Source organism: Cynoglossus semilaevis, chromosome 20 (assembly GCF_000523025.1).
Source record: "Cynoglossus semilaevis isolate Cse_v1.0 chromosome 20, Cse_v1.0, whole genome shotgun sequence".
Taxonomy (NCBI): Eukaryota; Metazoa; Chordata; class Actinopteri; order Pleuronectiformes; family Cynoglossidae; genus Cynoglossus; species Cynoglossus semilaevis.
Genome location: NC_024326.1, coordinates 3,753,546 through 3,770,472, shown reverse-complemented (window position 1 = coordinate 3,770,472; position 16,927 = coordinate 3,753,546). Strand labels below are relative to the sequence as shown.

Below are 16,927 nucleotides of genomic sequence, written 5' to 3'. Positions count from 1 at the left end.
ATATGATTTCAGTTAGTTGTTACTGTTACTACTGAAGAGCGTGTATTTATATCAGGATTAAACACATTTAAATTTTTAAAAAATAATTTAAATGTCTTTGGCTATACATTGAATTATTTGTTTGCTTTGGTTCATTACCAACTCTATGATATTTATACCTGTGATATTTGGGGTCTTCCCTTTTATATAAAAACCCCTGTCACTCTGAGCTTTACTTCATTCTCTGCCCTGAGAAAATGTATTGACGTACTCTTTCAATCTTTACAAGCAAATGCTAAGTCATTTACATATTTTAGTCAAATCACAAGATAATGGGGACATTTGATCGGAGAACTCCTCTGTGCTCTGCTTGTTGGCCCACTTCTTTTATCTGTTATCTCTGGCCTGCCAGTTTGATCAAACAGAACTAATAAATCATCCTGGCCGGTGATTTATTTCTCCTCCAGTACGGCGGCCAATGCAGGAGTCGCCTTCCAAAGCCAAGGTATACATCAAATTAAAAAGACCTTAACAAAATTTATTTATTAAATTATGTCAAATATTTTCTCAGTGTTGTAATCTGTTTGACAAACCCTACATTGGTAGGCAGCAGGTAAACTGGTCACTCAGAACTGACGGTGTACCTACAAATGTGTAAGAGTTTTTGTCAATTAATTTTGATGAAAATAAACCTTGTTATTCCTTTGATTATTTTTTATCCTAAAGGTTGAGAGGTGTACGTTACATCCGCTGACTTTGAAGGAGATGGTTCCACTTGGTTCTGTCCACGTTACTCCACCGCCATCTGCATGCTTATGGTTTCTTCTGCAGATTCAGCATTTTAACAGCTTGTGGTGTGTCCGACAGCAGCTGCATGCTCCAGGGGGAGGTCTCAAAGTGGAACGTTTTCTGTTTCTTTAGCTTTGGGCTGGGTGAAATCAGATGACAGCTGATTCCAACAAGGCCAAAGTCATCCTTAAAAACGTAGCAACACTGTCTGAAGCTACAGATTGTAACATATGACCAGCAGTCTCCCCCACTGGGTCCTTTATGATGTACTGCAGTTGTCAACAACCTTTATGTGATTCTGTTTACCACACAGTTACCAAAGTAGTTACCAAAGTAAAACACACACACACACACACACACACACACACACACACACACACACACACACACACACACACACACACACACACACACACACACACGGAGGTGATTGCTCATAGAACGTTGTTCATCATTCTTGGGTGTCCTTATGGGGAAGCCAAAAAGTTTGGAAAGGAAAATTCTTCCAGAGACATTAACATTTTTACATATTCAGGTATGTCTGTATGCGCCTGCAAAAAATGCAGCCTGCATGCTTAAAAAGTGCTGCAAATTACTGTTTGTTTTGACGGGTGGGGTTCCTTTCTTTTCTTTTTTTTCTAAGTGCAGGTTTAATTTCACTCCACCCCTGTTTTCATTCCTCAGTGGAGAGAGGATTAGAGTGGAATCACTTAAACCCAACTTTGCTGAAATCCATCTTAGCCCTGCTCATGCACTGCATCTCGATATTCCTCCCAGGTGGAAAGATCAAATATTTAGTAATATACAGTAAAATACATTCAAGGGTTTAAAGTTAATTCTGTAATATCCACCATTCCTGGAGAGCTCTCTTTTTTATTTTCTCTCCAAATCCTCTTACTTTACATTAGATAAAAAGGACTTTATTTACCATTTAAAGAGCATAAAATGTCACCGATTACCCCCCCCACACACACACACACACACACCCACACACACTTAGTAGCTGCTGTGCAAACACACTTAAATACACAACGTTAGGGAGAAGAGAATCATGATCCTTTGCTGTAGTATTGCTACACATGTATTTAACACAACATTTCGGCCTAAACCACATGAAGGACGTGGTCCAGTCTGGATTTAATGAGACGAAAGAGACTGGAGGTTGGAACAGCTGGAAACTGTGATGTTGAAGACAAACAGAAAAAAAACAAACAAAGAAGTAGAGACGTCTTAGACGTCTCCGAGCCAAACTGGGGTTTGTCTAGAATTGTTCTCTAAGTAAAACAGTACTCTAGCTAGATATTGTTTGTTTGGAAAAGTGAGGGATCGTCATGTAACCCAAAGAACACTGTCCCCACAAAAAAACAAAATAAAATATTGAGGTTGAATTGTTATAGTGGTGAAGACTTTGTGAATTCAAATGAAAATAAATGTTAAATTTATATCAGTATTAGCAAAAGAGTTTGTATGTCTAATTACCTAACTAATTAACTAACTAAAGAACCAACAACTAATGAAAATCTTACTTTTCCTCGTACCATTTCTGATTGTCCATATTAAACACTATTTTCTTCTGATTCTCTCTCATCCTCAGGTGAAGTTTCCTTCCATCATGCCACCCTCTCAGCAGCAGCAGCAGCACAGGGCTACTCTGCCCTCAACAGCCTGGCTCCTGGCTCTGGCTCTTTTCCTTGCTCTCCAGGTAAAATTTGTTAAACACCACTGTTTTTTTTATTATTATTATTTTCATGCAGCTGCAGGGGCATTTTTTACATTTATTATTTACATGCAATCAACCATTCGTGGCAGCAATCTGGAATAGCTGACACTAACCACTGATTGGTTTGAATCCAGTCTTGCACTTTGAACAGAACGACCAGAATTGTTGTGTTCGACTACACCATGTTAGCTGTTGTACTGTTGTTCTCTCAGCCTCCACCAACCCTCAGCTGCAGCTCTTGATATCAGACATTCAGATGCTCGTGTAAGTAATGGAGTCGATTGCAACTCAAAGACTACAACAGAGCCTCGTGTTCATTTACAAAGCTCGGCTAAATAAGCTGCCAGTTTAGCCACCGTTACTCATACATCATGGAAATGCTGGCTTCTTCTAGGAAAAAAACGCAGCCCTTGAACTTATCAGTATTCTATACATTATATAACTGCATAAAATGGAATTGGCATTGTCTGCTACTGGAGATCAGAGAAGTTGGACATGGACTGTATAAGGCCAGGGCATGGAGATAGTTGACCTCACTGCATACTGTATATATACATATTGAATTGTGGCATACAGCTCTATGCATTAAATATTTACCCAAACAGATATTGTACATCTTTAGTTTAAATGAGTAAATATTTCCAACATTTTCAAGTGTGGGCATCCCTGCCTGAAGGAATCAGCTAAAAAAAGAAAAGCTAAAGACAATGCTTTATTTAATACAGTTAAAATGTTACTCTGTAAATCTAACAAACATCTATATTTTTACTTAATTATCTCGTATGTGCCATGCATACATTTGGAGGAAACCGTTAACCCCCAGGCTGTGGAGTTTTTTCCACATTTATTTATTAAAATATCATCTTTCCACTGTTGGTCCCTCGGCCTCTCTCACTGGCAAATGATTTTCTTCAAATCCATTATTTGGCCTCCGTCTTAGCGGTGTTTGAACAGAAGAGACATCAGACGAATAGAAATGAATTGGCTTTTGTTTGTAATACAGCCCACGAATGTTGATACCAAGTGTTTGAACTGAACTTGGCAAGAAAAGCTTTTAAATACACAGTCCTGCCAACACGGAGAAAAGACTGAAGCCGTCAGAAGAAATGACTAGAAAGTGAAACATTTCAGTGAATCTGTTACAATATATAAAAAAAACCTTTTAAAACCTATTGTTATAATTTAATGTTACCATCCATAACCCAGCTGAAAGGTTCAGATTTGTCCATTTATTTATTTACGTTTTAAGCCATTAACACAAAAAAATAGTTTTTTTTAAGGACTAAAATATGTATAATATAAAAAATGTTTCTTCGGAGTCTTGAAAACAACACACATTTTCAGCCTGAAAATTGTTATGTCAGTGTTGCAGCCACAGAGAAAATCCTTCATATGCTTTTATATTAGTGTCATCCCCCCCCCCCCCCCCCCGGGGCTTTTTCCCCCTGTCATTCTGTAAACCTAAATTAGAAAGTACAGAACAATTTCTAACCCCGAGTCCATGTGCAGTCCCTTTTTTTTCATTTATGCTCTTTCCCCGCAGGGTGCTACTCATGCTGCTCCATCAGTGGATGGGAAGCTGGTTCGTACAACTCGTGTGAGGAGACAGACCCTGGGCAGGGATCAGCCTGCTCCGTCCACCAACATGACACTGAGTGATCAATCGGTGGTCTTTAACCATGTCTACAACATTAATGTCCCTGCTGAATCTCTGTGTTCTGTAGACCTGGAGGCATCAGACCCGCCTGACGGTGATCACTTTGTTTTTGTAACTATTTGTATCCGAGTCATGTAAAATTTTCAGGATTAAAAACAAAAATATTTTCATATTTAGGTCCAAATGCTGAGCTGGGGTCACGACCTCCTGCAGAGGGTCAAGTGGATCAAACTGAAGCAACAGAATACACTGAACAGACTCTGGACGCGGACAGCCAGGTGGGTTTTTTTCTCCACTTTTCAAGGATATTAAAATGTGCTTTGCATAAAAGACACTAGACAGATTTTCCGTCCCTATTTATTAGTTCAATACCCTGATGAATTGTGGGAACTGGACAAATAATCTATAACAGTACAGTTACTCCAAGGTGAATAATATGGTGATTAGTCATGGGAATAGATGACGACTGTTTCCACTTGACATCTTGTTCATTCATGCTGTTGTAGTTTCTCTTAATTATTGTAAAACAATTGACGATAGTACTGCAACAAAATAAATAAATCAACAGTCTGGATGTAATAAAATGTGGACACAAAATCTGCACAGCTCTGTCCGTCTGTACATCATAGACAAAACAAACGCATTTTAAAAAGTCTCCTCTACTTTTTCAGGTCACGTTTACTCACCGCATCAACATCCCCAAAGCTGCATGTGGTTGTGCAGCAACAGCCACAATCCAGCAACTCGCCACCAGGGTGGAGATGCTGGAGAGGGAGGTGTCCATGCTCAGAGCTCAGTGTGGCTCTGGATGCTGTGGTGAGAGCTCAGCCATGGGTGAGTCGCAGTGAGGCGGAGGAAAAAGACCTGCTTTTCTGCTTAACTTTTTATTATATAATTCATAAATGTTGAATACCAGTGTAGGATCTTTCAGTATATTTTGACACTGCACTAAAAAGAGCAAATATATTTGGTATTTTTTTTAAACATCGTAAAGACCCAGCAACAGATCAGACCTACAAAAAAAAAAAAAAAAAAACATTTGTCAGTCATTTAAAATAATTCCAGATCAGACCTACAAAAAAAAAAAAAACCATTTGTCAGTCATTTAAAATAATTGAAATAGGGTTATTAATGAATCTGTACATTCTGGTCAAATGCTCCACTGACAGTATCAGCCCATTCATATATTTTCGGAGAACACTCCCTCTCCCTGGTGGGGGCATGATTATCTTCACAGACACAATCCAACTCAGAATGAGGATAGAGAGCTGAGCTCCGAGAGGATTGTTGAAAAATGAGACAGGTTTTTCACTGAAGTCGTGACAACTGTTTCTGCCATCCAGGCCGTAGAGACGTGCAGACAATAAGAGGATTAGATATTTGATCTGATTCAGCTTTCGAGTTGATAAACTGATCTGTCTCTTTGAAATGCAAACCATTCTAACTCCTGAGAATAGTTTCCTCTGTCATGGTTATAAAATGCATCGTAAGTTGAAACGATTATTTTCCCCCCTGGCTAATACTGCTTTGAATATATCAATATTTCCCCTGTGCGTAGGTCGTTTGGATTTTGTCCCAGGCTGCAGCGGTCATGGCAGCTTCAGCTTTGACCTCTGCGGCTGCATCTGTGAAGAGGGATGGGGCGGCAAAAATTGCTCTGAGCCACGCTGCCCGGACGACTGCTCAGGGCAGGGGGTGTGTGTGGAAGGGGAGTGCGTGTGCGACCGTGACTTTGGCGGAGACAACTGCTCGGAACCACGGTGCCCTTCAGACTGCTCGGGTCGGGGCCTGTGCATCGACGGCGAGTGTGTGTGTGAGGAGTCCTTCACCGGTGAGGACTGCATGGTCGGCAGGTGTCTGAACGATTGCTCGGACCAGGGACTCTGCATCAACGGCACGTGCCAGTGTCGGCCCGGGTACGTGGGGGAAGACTGCTCGCTGCTCTACTGTGCCAACAACTGCAGCAACAAAGGAGTCTGCAAAGAAGGTTTCTGCAACTGCCAGGCTGCCTACGCCGGAGACGACTGCAACTCGGGTAGGCCATTAGCCTCCATTCCTCCATTCACTTTAATCCCGTAACTGTTGTCAACTACAAAGGGTGGTTTGTCTGACATTTGTGGTTCACTCCCCGACAGCAGAAATTGTAGACAAAGAAGTTTCCCCTGCCTTAATACCTGCTGTCAGTGAGAGTTAGAACCAGAAGCTCAGAGCAGCCTTCTTAGTTCAAAGCCGTCACAATTACACTGCGAAGCTCTAACAGCTCAGGATGAATATCGGAAAAGAAAAGGCTTCCTGACAAAATCAGGGCTGCAGCAGTAGACAGACAGGTGTGCAGACAAAAACTTCATGAGTTATACTTTAGACAATGATGAGTATTTCAAATCAACACTTGAAAGCAGGTTTTAGATACCTATTTTTTAGGTTTGTTTTTGTTGAAAATCATTTAAAAAACAGGTAGTTTCTTTTCTTCACAAGACTTTTCTAAATTATAGCTTCAAGCTGACCTTGTGCTGCCCAGTCATAAATGTGTTTGGAGTGGAGTTTAATAGAGTGGAGATGTTTAAGACCAACAATAATATGCCAGTGAACCACTTACAGAAATCACCATGATCCTTCTGAGCTTTAAATACAGATTGTGTGACATGTGATTTGCTGGGCAGAGTCAGTTCAGAGACAGTTGAAAAAAAAAGAAAAAAGAAAAACCCTGAATATCTGATTGCCCTCTTCAAGTTAATGCAACTGTCAAATAGGAGACAAATGATTTAGGACAGAGCAGCAGTCAAAAGGACGACAGGGACTGCAGATGATAATACTGGGCCTGATCTCTCTGTGCTGTCCTCAGGTTTATTATCTGACCAAATGAGCTTGAATACACTCCTGATTTCTCTGCAATTAGTTGCTAAGTAGACAATTGTTGCAGGAGGAATGGATGGTTGAATACTGAATGAAGCGGCTGAAGGAACTGTTGGCTGGCAGCTTTAAAATGTTGTTTTTAGTACCAAAAAATGATACTGTTTTGGCATCTTTTTCCTTCAGAAATAATGAAGGCGGTTTGAAGTTTCAACAACGTGATCTAAATATATCTACAAGTTGACTTTTATCCAAGTTTGAGTCATTTGCATCAGACCTTATGTGTATGAACATATGTATCCACACATCCTTAACCCACCACCGCAGGGCAAGTACACCACGAGGCAAGGTGAATGCTTCACACAGTTGGCACCAATTAGTTCAACTGTGGAGATGATCAAAGTGGAGCGTGGGGGAATGTGCAGCTGGAGAGAGTGGACTTTGAACAGAGAAGGGCAGATTTTTTTTTCCATAAAGCACAGTTTCTGCTTGGCTCCAAAACTACTAATCTAATGCATAAGGAGCAGGCAACTATTTATCAGCTGTGAGACAAAAACAAAGAGGCTACAAACAATTGACCATTTTGTGAATTCTTCTGCTGCAATATCTTGACCTGAGTTTCTGAACTAGAATGTAGTCACCAGGAGGTTCATGAATAATAACAAGTCAGAATAAACCTCCAGCTGCCAAAAACTGGAAGAAGCAAAGATATCAGTGTAGAATATGTATAGATAGTATGGAGAAATAGAAATGTTGGACAGAATTAATGGAGAGATCATTTGATTTTTCACAGTAGGTTTTACCATCTGTCGACATGTACACTCATCTCACTGTTTATAGTTTTGAACTGTCCAAACAGAGAGAAAAATGTACATTACTAATATTGACTGTTAATGCAACCAACAAGTGTCAGAATGCTCTGTTGCTGTGCTGAGACTTAAAACATGGAAAGTTGCCAGTCGGTAACCACAGTTCCAAACTAAAGTGACATTAAAGTAAAAAGGTAGGTGTTTGGACAGTGGTGGCCTGGCTTTAGTTATTTATTTTCTTGGCCAAGCAGCTGCAGGAAACTCTTACATCAACAAGCACAATGCCAAATGTCAGATAAAATGGTGCAAATATGTCCCCTTTGGATTCTGGAGCTACGATAACATGTTTTGTAGAGCCACAATCCGCACTCCTGGCAGTCTGAGGGACAGATCTAGTTTTGGAGATTGCTAGGAGAGCATTACCTGCTTCACTTCATTGTGTGGTGCCAACATTAAAGTCGGCACAGAAAAGGAATAGGGTTGTGAGATTTTTTTCTTTATATATATATATAGTAGATAATTTCAGACTAGCCTAAAGGTAAGTTCCTGTGGCACTACTGCTAATGGAGAGACATTGTATATTATGTGTATAATTGTGTATATATATTTTACTTACCTAAAGGTTATATATATTTATATATATTTATATATACACATATATATACATTTAAATTATCTATATATTAACTTTAAATTATATATATTTCTTTATATATATAGTGTAGATAATCCCTGATGAGCCTAAAGGTAAGTAACTCTATAAATGAAGCTGTGACCTCTGCTGTCAGCTGGAGTTTTTCCGTAGACCTTTCTGTTTCTATTAGTACAAAGTGAAAATAAGTCTTCCGAGACTAAGAAACTTCAGGCAAGATTCTTGAATAACTTTCAGCCAGCAAAACTTTGGAAGGATACACGCCTGAGGAATTGTTGCACACTATTTGCATTCATCTAGGGGGCCACCACCAGTGGGCGTCAGTGTCGAGTGTAATCTCTGTAGATGAGAATTAACATTTTAATGGTTAGTTGAATGTGTCCACACACTCTTTTATGATCTGGGGAAGAGTCTGCGCAGGGAAGTTGTTGAGACTTGGACTTATTTGTTTGGTTCAGATAACAGCGTCCTCCAACTGAAATGAATAAAGTGCCAACAACACCGAGCGTGTGTGAGGAACTGCACCGTGCTGCCACGGTTTGGAAAGCGGCCAGCTCACTGAGGACAGGGACACTCTTGACATTCTGCAGTTGAGAAAACGTTGATTGGTGTTTGGTTGCTCCTGTCCTGGGAGTCAAATTTTAATCAAGTAAACAAGCATTTGCATTTAATTTAACTGGCTCTTATTGACCTTTCACATAACAACAACAAAATGACATTTTGAAAGTTAAGGTCTTTGTAGAGAGTTGACTGAAGGAGCCACAGATTCAGCTTTAACATTCTCACCTTAACTTTTTAGAGCAACATTTACCAGATTGATCTCCTGAGAGTTTGCCCTTCACTTCGATGGTCTTTATTTTTTTTTACCAGCTCGTCTTCTCCTTCCACTGCGTGAGCTCATTTATTCAATCTTCTTCAATCCCACAGGTTATTGCATCCATGTCTAACTGAGGGAATGATGCAGGCGTAGTCCCCAGTGCATCTTTACTGTATGGGAATGAGCAAACTGCTTTAAAGGAAGCATCCATTTGTAGTGTGTGTGTGTGTGTGTGTGTGTGTGAAGGAACTCTGTGAAATTGCTACTTGAAGTGTACAAAGGTTCCCCCGGGGGAGAGGGGGGGTCTCTGTGCGATGTTGTGGAGTCTTGTGTCACAGGACACACAGAGATGATGATAAGATGAGAGGTTGTTTATCACTTTATCACCCTCAGCGCTCCTTTACTCCTCACTCTGTCTCACTTTGCTCTTTGTTTTTATCGTCCTGTCTTTTTAAGACGACGTTCGGTGTCATCTATTCTCCTCAAGCAGATTCTCTCTGGTCTTTTTTTCTCTCCCCTTGAAATTCTCTGCTGTCCTCTGCGCATCCGACCCTTCATGCCCACAGCCTGGAACAGTTTGCATTTTTGTCCTGTCCTTTCTTCTTTTCTATCCTTCACCTGACGCCTCCTCCTCCTCCTCCTCCTCTAACTCTTTGTTTTGGTAGACCGAAGAGGCCTGCACTGCTGATTATGCCTGAGAATTTACATTCCACTGTCATCACTCTGGTTTATGGAATTACTACTTCAGACCAGATGAGTGACAGAGATTCTGTCTCTCAGTTAACACACATGCCCTTGATACTTCAAGTACTGCCGTCTTTTGTTGACAGTGACTGTGTTGTGAAGGTATACACACACACACACATATATATATATGTATATATATATGTATATGTATATATGTATATAAGTTGATAAGAATGCACATTGTAGAGGGCAGCAATAGTTTCCAGATTTAGAACATTTGCCACATTTACATTTAAAGTGACGGCCTGAGGGAACACATCGAAGGTTTTGTATGGTAAAGTGAACTTCTTTTTTTAAATACTTAAACTTACTTAAAGCATCTCAAGGTCATCAACTATAGGATGCAAATCTTTTCATGCAACTTTTATTTTTATTAGAATGAGTCTTTAACTATGGGCCAACTTCTATTTTCCTAAACAATCACCAAACAATACCTATCAAACTGTAGGAAAAAAATGCAGTTTTTTTTTTGGCCATTACTAGTATTAATGTACTACAGTAGGATTCATCGTCGTGTGATTCTCAAGACTTCCTTAAGTCAACTGCTCATATTCAGACTGCGGGCTAAACACATTCACTTCACAACGTGTCAAATGAGCACGTCTTTTGAATGTGTGTGGAATGAGGCCAAGTCTTGTCATGTAGAAAATTCCATGAAGTCAACTGGAATCCAGCAGATATAAGAGGAGGAAAAAACACTACTAAGAATGGTTCTTTTATTTTTTACATTAAATACCCATATGAGCTATAACACAGTGGGTGTAGTACTATTGTACTACTGTAGTGGTATTTCAGGAAGTTGACACAAGAACTAAATTTTGGGTCATTTTATATTTGTTTTATAGTGGCACCTGTAATGAACTTAAAAGTGCGAGGTGTGACTGACCGCACTGTTGATCTGGAGTGGCAGGGGTCACCGATGCTGACAGACTTCTTGGTCACCTACGTTCCAAGCAGCCCTGGAGGTAAATATATAATATAATAATAAGCTTTGATTTTTTTTTCTACTGAAAAACATGAACTGAAGTAAATATAGTGCTTACATATTATGGAGTTTATGTGGTTTTTTGATTTCTCTCTGATCTCTGTATCAGGAGTGCAACTGGAGTTGAGGATTCCAGGGAATACCACCACATGCACCATCTCTGATCTGGAGGCAGGCCTGGAATACAACATAAATGTGTTTGCTGTCATTAACAACAGCATCAGTGTCCCTGACAGCATCACTGTTTGGACATGTAAGTGGAGTCCAGTTTCAGATTTGTTCAGAAGCACAATTTTCCTCATAAACTGTACTGGCCTTATATACAGTATATATTTATAGTCTGTATATAGTAGGCTCATGCATTTAAACACACCATTCCTGTGGAGGCACAGACCTGTCACTGTCTGTCACTGGTATTTCTGTACGGTGACACACTGTGATTTTAATATATGAAGACAGTCTGTGAATACATTTATTTTATACTTTCTGTATAATCGTACTTAGGAGCAGCAGTGGGGTTTACAGAAGAAACTATGAATCCAAACCAATATGTGTTTATCAGTATCAGTGCCACTCCAGTAACTACACACCCAGTTTGGTGTCACTCATTTCCATTCCATTTTCCCTCACACCTAATTTCTTATTTGTTTCCAGGTAAAAAAAAATGCAGCAATCATAAAAAAAATGACAAATTAGAAAAATAAATAAATAGCTTAGGGAACGTACTAGCACTATAATAATGTGAAGAAAAATAGCTGTGTATAATTCATATACTTTAGGATATACTAAAAAATACTTTTTATGTAGTGTGATAGGTTGGTCAGTTCCCGTATTAGTGTCCTCTCATTCCCAGAATAGAGAATTTAATTTAAGTGATAGGAACAGAAACATAAAGATGATTTAAAGTGTTTAAGCTAAATGCCACCATTGATCAGTGAAAACACAGATCGTGGGCCTGTGTCTGCCGAACCTAATTAGAAAATGTAGCCTGGGATGATATGAGGAGGATTCATCGGGACCTCTGCCTCATTTCACCTCATGTTTACATTGTGATTAATGTGGATTTGTCTTAGAGCTATTAATACAAGTTTGGTGTATGCTCAGGAGGAAGGTAAAGCTTAAAGTTATGACATCATAGTGTCTAGGGAGTAAAAAGTCACGAGGGCCTATGAGTAGCTGTAAAGTAGTAGTAGTAGTAGCAGGAGTAGTAGTAATAGCAGTAATAGTTACAGTAGTAGTAGTAGTAGTAGTACTAGTAGTAGTAATACCAGTAACAGTAAAGCTGAAAATCCTCTGCACAAACGCTGCATCACTTGTGTTTGAAACAAAGGCAGAGTCAACAGAAAGAGAAATCCAAAGTAGAACTTTCAGCACTTTTAACACAGTTGGCATCAGATGGAGTGGTGATTTATGGGCTGTGTGGGCCGCTAAAGTATAATGCGTCTCCGGCTAACTCTCCAGATCTCTCTAATCCGGATGGTTTAGTCTTCAAATCCATCACCGAGACGTCGGTCGAGGTCCACTGGCAACCTTTCTACTATTCCTTCGATGGATGGGAGATCAGCTTCATTCCTAAGGTAAAGAGACGTGAACGTGCTGTAACACTCACCACCGCTGTATGACTGTGAGAGCACATGCTGCGCAAATGAATTATCTTCATTGTCTTGTCAGGTAAACCAGCTCATCAGAATAATAATGATAATATAAACAGGAAAGTGTGTTTGTGGATGGAATGGAAAATGGAACTAAAGCATTTTTAACCCAGTACCAAAAATAAGGCTTTCAGATTTCTGAACCTTAAAGAAGGCACTTTCAAAAACACAGCAGGACCAGGCTGAAAGGATGAAAGCCTAAAAGCCAAAAGCCTTCACTTTCCTAATCCCTGCTCTAACGTTGACTATTCCCAACACTCTAATCTCATGCCCTCTCCCAGTAATTGGTTTTCTCCTTGAAGACCCTCTCAGGGGTCTGTATTCTTCTTAGATTCTGGACCCGATTCTGTGCATTGAATCACACATACAAACGTCTTAGCATCACTGGGAAGTTTCTGTGTTTATTCCTGGTCCTTTGAAGGAGACAATCTTTCTTAATGTGTTTATTTCATTATTTCTAGCTCTTCCTTTGATCAAGCAGCTCTCCCTCGACCAGCTGTCATTGTCTCATCCTTTCTTGTCTTTATTTAATTTCCATCCAACACCAGGATACACTTCACTCCATCTTTTCACCTTCACCTCACCCTCTTTTTTCTGTCTGATTTTCTGGTCTTTTTTCCCTTTTCTGCATTAGTAACTCTCTCCAGCACCACTCCACTCTCCTTCTCGCTCTCTTGCTTTAGCCACAGGGGAAATCATATTATGGGTTGGCAGTCTTGCAACCTGTGGATCTAATCCAGCATGAGGGATTTTGAATTTTGACAATCTCATAATGAAAGAAGGCATGGTGGCTTTGGCCTTGGTGAACAAACAGAGGACTTAGTGTGGTGTGAAAAGAAAACAGAGGAGGGTAGGAGAGGGGAGAAGAAGAGAGGAGGGGAGAGGAGGGGGGAGGAGGGGGAGCTACAGTTTAGCATTGGATGTCTGCTGTGCTTTGTAGCCTGGTCTTGTGTCACATGTTTCTGATTACAACAGTAGAACTGTTTTATCAATATGTGTTTCATATATTAACAGCAGTTGTTGCTCATGATTTGATTATGAGAGTAAATGATGACGTTATCTCCACATTAATATTCTAATGTTACTTTTAAATTGTATGTAAAATACAAATGAAGCCTTGAATCCTTGAACTTCAAGGATAGATTCAATAGATCAGATTAGATTGAACTTTAATAATCACAAACTCAGCAAATTGTTTTGTTTCAGCAACACAATATTCCAGAATATTCGGCCTTAAAATCTAAACTTCACTACTTTTAGATCCAATCAAATAAACCACTTGCACAACAATCTTTTTCCAGCCCTGTCAGCAGCTGAATGATGGGTAATTATGAGCAAAGTGACACAGTGGAGATGAAAGGATATACAATTATGGTGATTCATTTTGTACAATTTGGCATCACCTCTATTTAACTGCGTTATGATTGCGGTTGAACACCGGTTGTTACTGGAACATTACCACCGTGTGCTGCTGCCCACCCCAGTAATTTAGTTGAAGTGATTAAATGGTACATCTCTAATTACAGTTGTGAATCAGGAAAGGTGCAGGCTGTTGTGTCTTTCCCCCTCAATACGAGCCGGCACGGTGCAGGCATTTGGGGACGTTGGTGCAGTAGCAGGCAAACATCTGTTTGTTGGCAGAAAATGCATGTGCAACACAGGCTCCGTATGAACAGCTGGGAATAGCAGGGGCTCTGGATGGATGAGTGACAGGCTTTTAGTGGAGTACAGATCGCTGCCTCCGCAGAAAAGAAAAATATCACTCAAATCAACTCTTTTTTTTTTTGCAATGCAGTGCAGTTTGGAAACCCTAATGTGCTTTACCATCAGAAGTTTACAAATAAGTTTAAAAAGTCATAGTTTTAACATACCTCTCTGCATGATTGTTAGTGCAGCACCATAGCTGACACTTCCTCCTAAAATGCAGCAGAGTTACAGAGTTAGAGTTTGGTCTCTGAGCTGTCGGTGTGTTTTACGCCTCCAGGACAATGATGGAGGAATGACTGCACAGCTGCCCAGCACCATCACTTCATATGTGCAGACGGGTCTGAGACCAGGAGAAGAGTACACAGTTAACCTGGTGGCACTGAGGGATCAGGGTCGAAGTCAGCCAGTAACAGCAACCGTCACAACCTGTAAGTACCTTATACATACAGTATTATATATACAGTATTTATCCATCAATTAAACACCATGCTCAAACTGTGAAACAAATATTCTGCTCCACTGATGGAGGAAATTGTAGTAATTATTGTAGAGTTTCTTTGATTGGATTGATCTGCTATCTTCTGCTGATTTTGTAGGTTCTGGTTAAGTATTAATTAATAATTTATCGCACCATGTCATACATTTTTCATTAGTGTCCACTGCACAGGTCACCTTATTGGATAAATAAAAGAAAGAAAAAAAAACACAAATTTGAAGGTGCTTAATTATTTAGAAAGAAGATTTATCCTTCCCTGGAGGTGGAGTCAGGATGTGTTGGTGAGTCTTACATAAAACCAGAGGATGTTTGAAACTGGTCTCTTTAAGATATTTTCTAGGACAAGACCACAGGGACCAATTTCTAATACATGAAAAATCAGGGTTGACCTGCAATAAGTAAAGCACAGAGTGTGAGGCTCAACGGTGATGCTATAGTAAAATATTGGTACTGCGGAGTGTGTGAAATGTACTTTTCTTGTCTTTCATTTTTTTTAACTTACAACAGCAGGTTGTATTATAAAAATAAATAAAATGTTTTTTGTTTTTTTTTTCCCCAGTAAGCGTAGCCTGGAGATGCTTTAATCAGTGTCCAGGATTTACACATTGCGTAGATAAGGCCAACTGCCTCAGCAGGAGACAGGTCTGATGAGGTTTTACATGTCTGGTTGTTTCCTGATAACGAATCCTCGGCTGCTGCACAGCCACGGAGCATCCGGCAGTAAAAAGATACGAGTACTGTATTTTCATTTGTGCATTTCACAGAGTACCTGCGCAGATACTTCTTTAGGTGAGGTTACATAAATGTGCAATGCAGTGGCAGGCACCTTTACATAGGGACAGGCAGAGCTGTGTGGGGAATGATGAGGACAGTTTTTTCTTCTCATCAACAGTAGGATATTTCACCACAAAATATGGAAAAAAACAAAACAGTCTTCAAACTGACCTGGCCGTCACATTAGACAGTATTTAGTAATACTACATAGTATACAACCAAATATAAACAGAGGTGGATTGCAGTACTATAACCATGTATCAATGAAAGCAAAGACACACACACAGTGTTACTGTATAAGTCTCAACATCAGGGACAAAATCCCTCCAAACTGCTGACGTTGTTGACCTACTTAAACTCACCATGAGGACAATGAGACACAGTGAACTGCAGTTATAACACCAGCTGACCAGCTGGTCGTATTGAAAAGTTGAGTTGCTGAATCGGCGCGTCTTGGAGTAAGATTATTTGAATAAAAAGTGTCAGGTTCGATACCAATAAGAACACTGGGGTCGGTGCATCCTTAATTCAAGCCTCGAATAAATGAAGGTTTAATGACTTCATTTGTCCAACTGGAAAATGTGGAAACTGGGTAATCAAACTGACACGTCCAGTTTGCCAGTTAATTAAAATTTGTGTAAGACAGAGTTTATTTAGATTTAATTCATTTAAAAAACCTTTAAGTTGTTAGATGTTAATCTGGACTTTAATGACATTTTTGTTACACAATACTTTTAAGGACTGTCCCTGCAGTTTTTATTTTTTCCTTTTTTAATTTTAACCATAGATGTTTATTTACTAAACATTGAATTTAATTTGATTTTTTTTCAACCGTGTTTTCTTACTGTAGTCTTAACAAAGACTTAACCTCAGAGAAAGAAATCATGGCGGGGAAATGTCAAACACTGAGAGATTCCACCTCGGTGACTCTGCTTTGTTCATAACAATAACAAAGAAACACTCTTGCGTTCCCACAGTGATTGATGGCCCCACTCAGCTGATCGTACGGGACGTGTCAGACACCGTGGCATTTGTGGAGTGGACGCCGCCAAAGGCAAAGATCGATCAGATTGTGCTGCGTTATGGCCTTGTGGGAGGTGAGGGGCCACGGACCACCTTCCGCCTCCAGCCTACACTCAGCCAGTACACACTCCAGGTAAGTGAGTGTGTCTGTGTCTGAGTGTGTGTGAAATTCACAATGACCCGAGGTCACAGTGGTGATGGCACAGATACATGAAGTAGTAGTAAAAACCTACTGTATTCATCCGTGGGTTTAGACCTGGTGGTCTACAT

The 16,927-nt window shown here is 39.9% G+C and overlaps 1 protein-coding gene across 1 annotated transcript in view; it reads left to right on the top strand.

The window, feature by feature from the left end:
- tnr (tenascin R (restrictin, janusin)) overlaps positions 1-16,927 on the top strand; it is a 118,632-nt gene that overhangs the window by 51,647 nt on the left and 50,058 nt on the right. Inside the window, exons 4-13 of the mRNA XM_008333993.3 lie at positions 2,363-2,470; positions 4,032-4,239; positions 4,323-4,423; positions 4,817-4,979; positions 5,704-6,180; positions 10,866-10,985; positions 11,115-11,258; positions 12,467-12,582; positions 14,642-14,792; positions 16,612-16,790. Of these exons, the coding sequence (XP_008332215.2) occupies positions 2,381-2,470; positions 4,032-4,239; positions 4,323-4,423; positions 4,817-4,979; positions 5,704-6,180; positions 10,866-10,985; positions 11,115-11,258; positions 12,467-12,582; positions 14,642-14,792; positions 16,612-16,790 (1,749 nt within the window). The 5' untranslated portion in view covers positions 2,363-2,380. The remainder of the gene's footprint in view (positions 1-2,362; positions 2,471-4,031; positions 4,240-4,322; positions 4,424-4,816; positions 4,980-5,703; positions 6,181-10,865; positions 10,986-11,114; positions 11,259-12,466; positions 12,583-14,641; positions 14,793-16,611; positions 16,791-16,927) is intronic.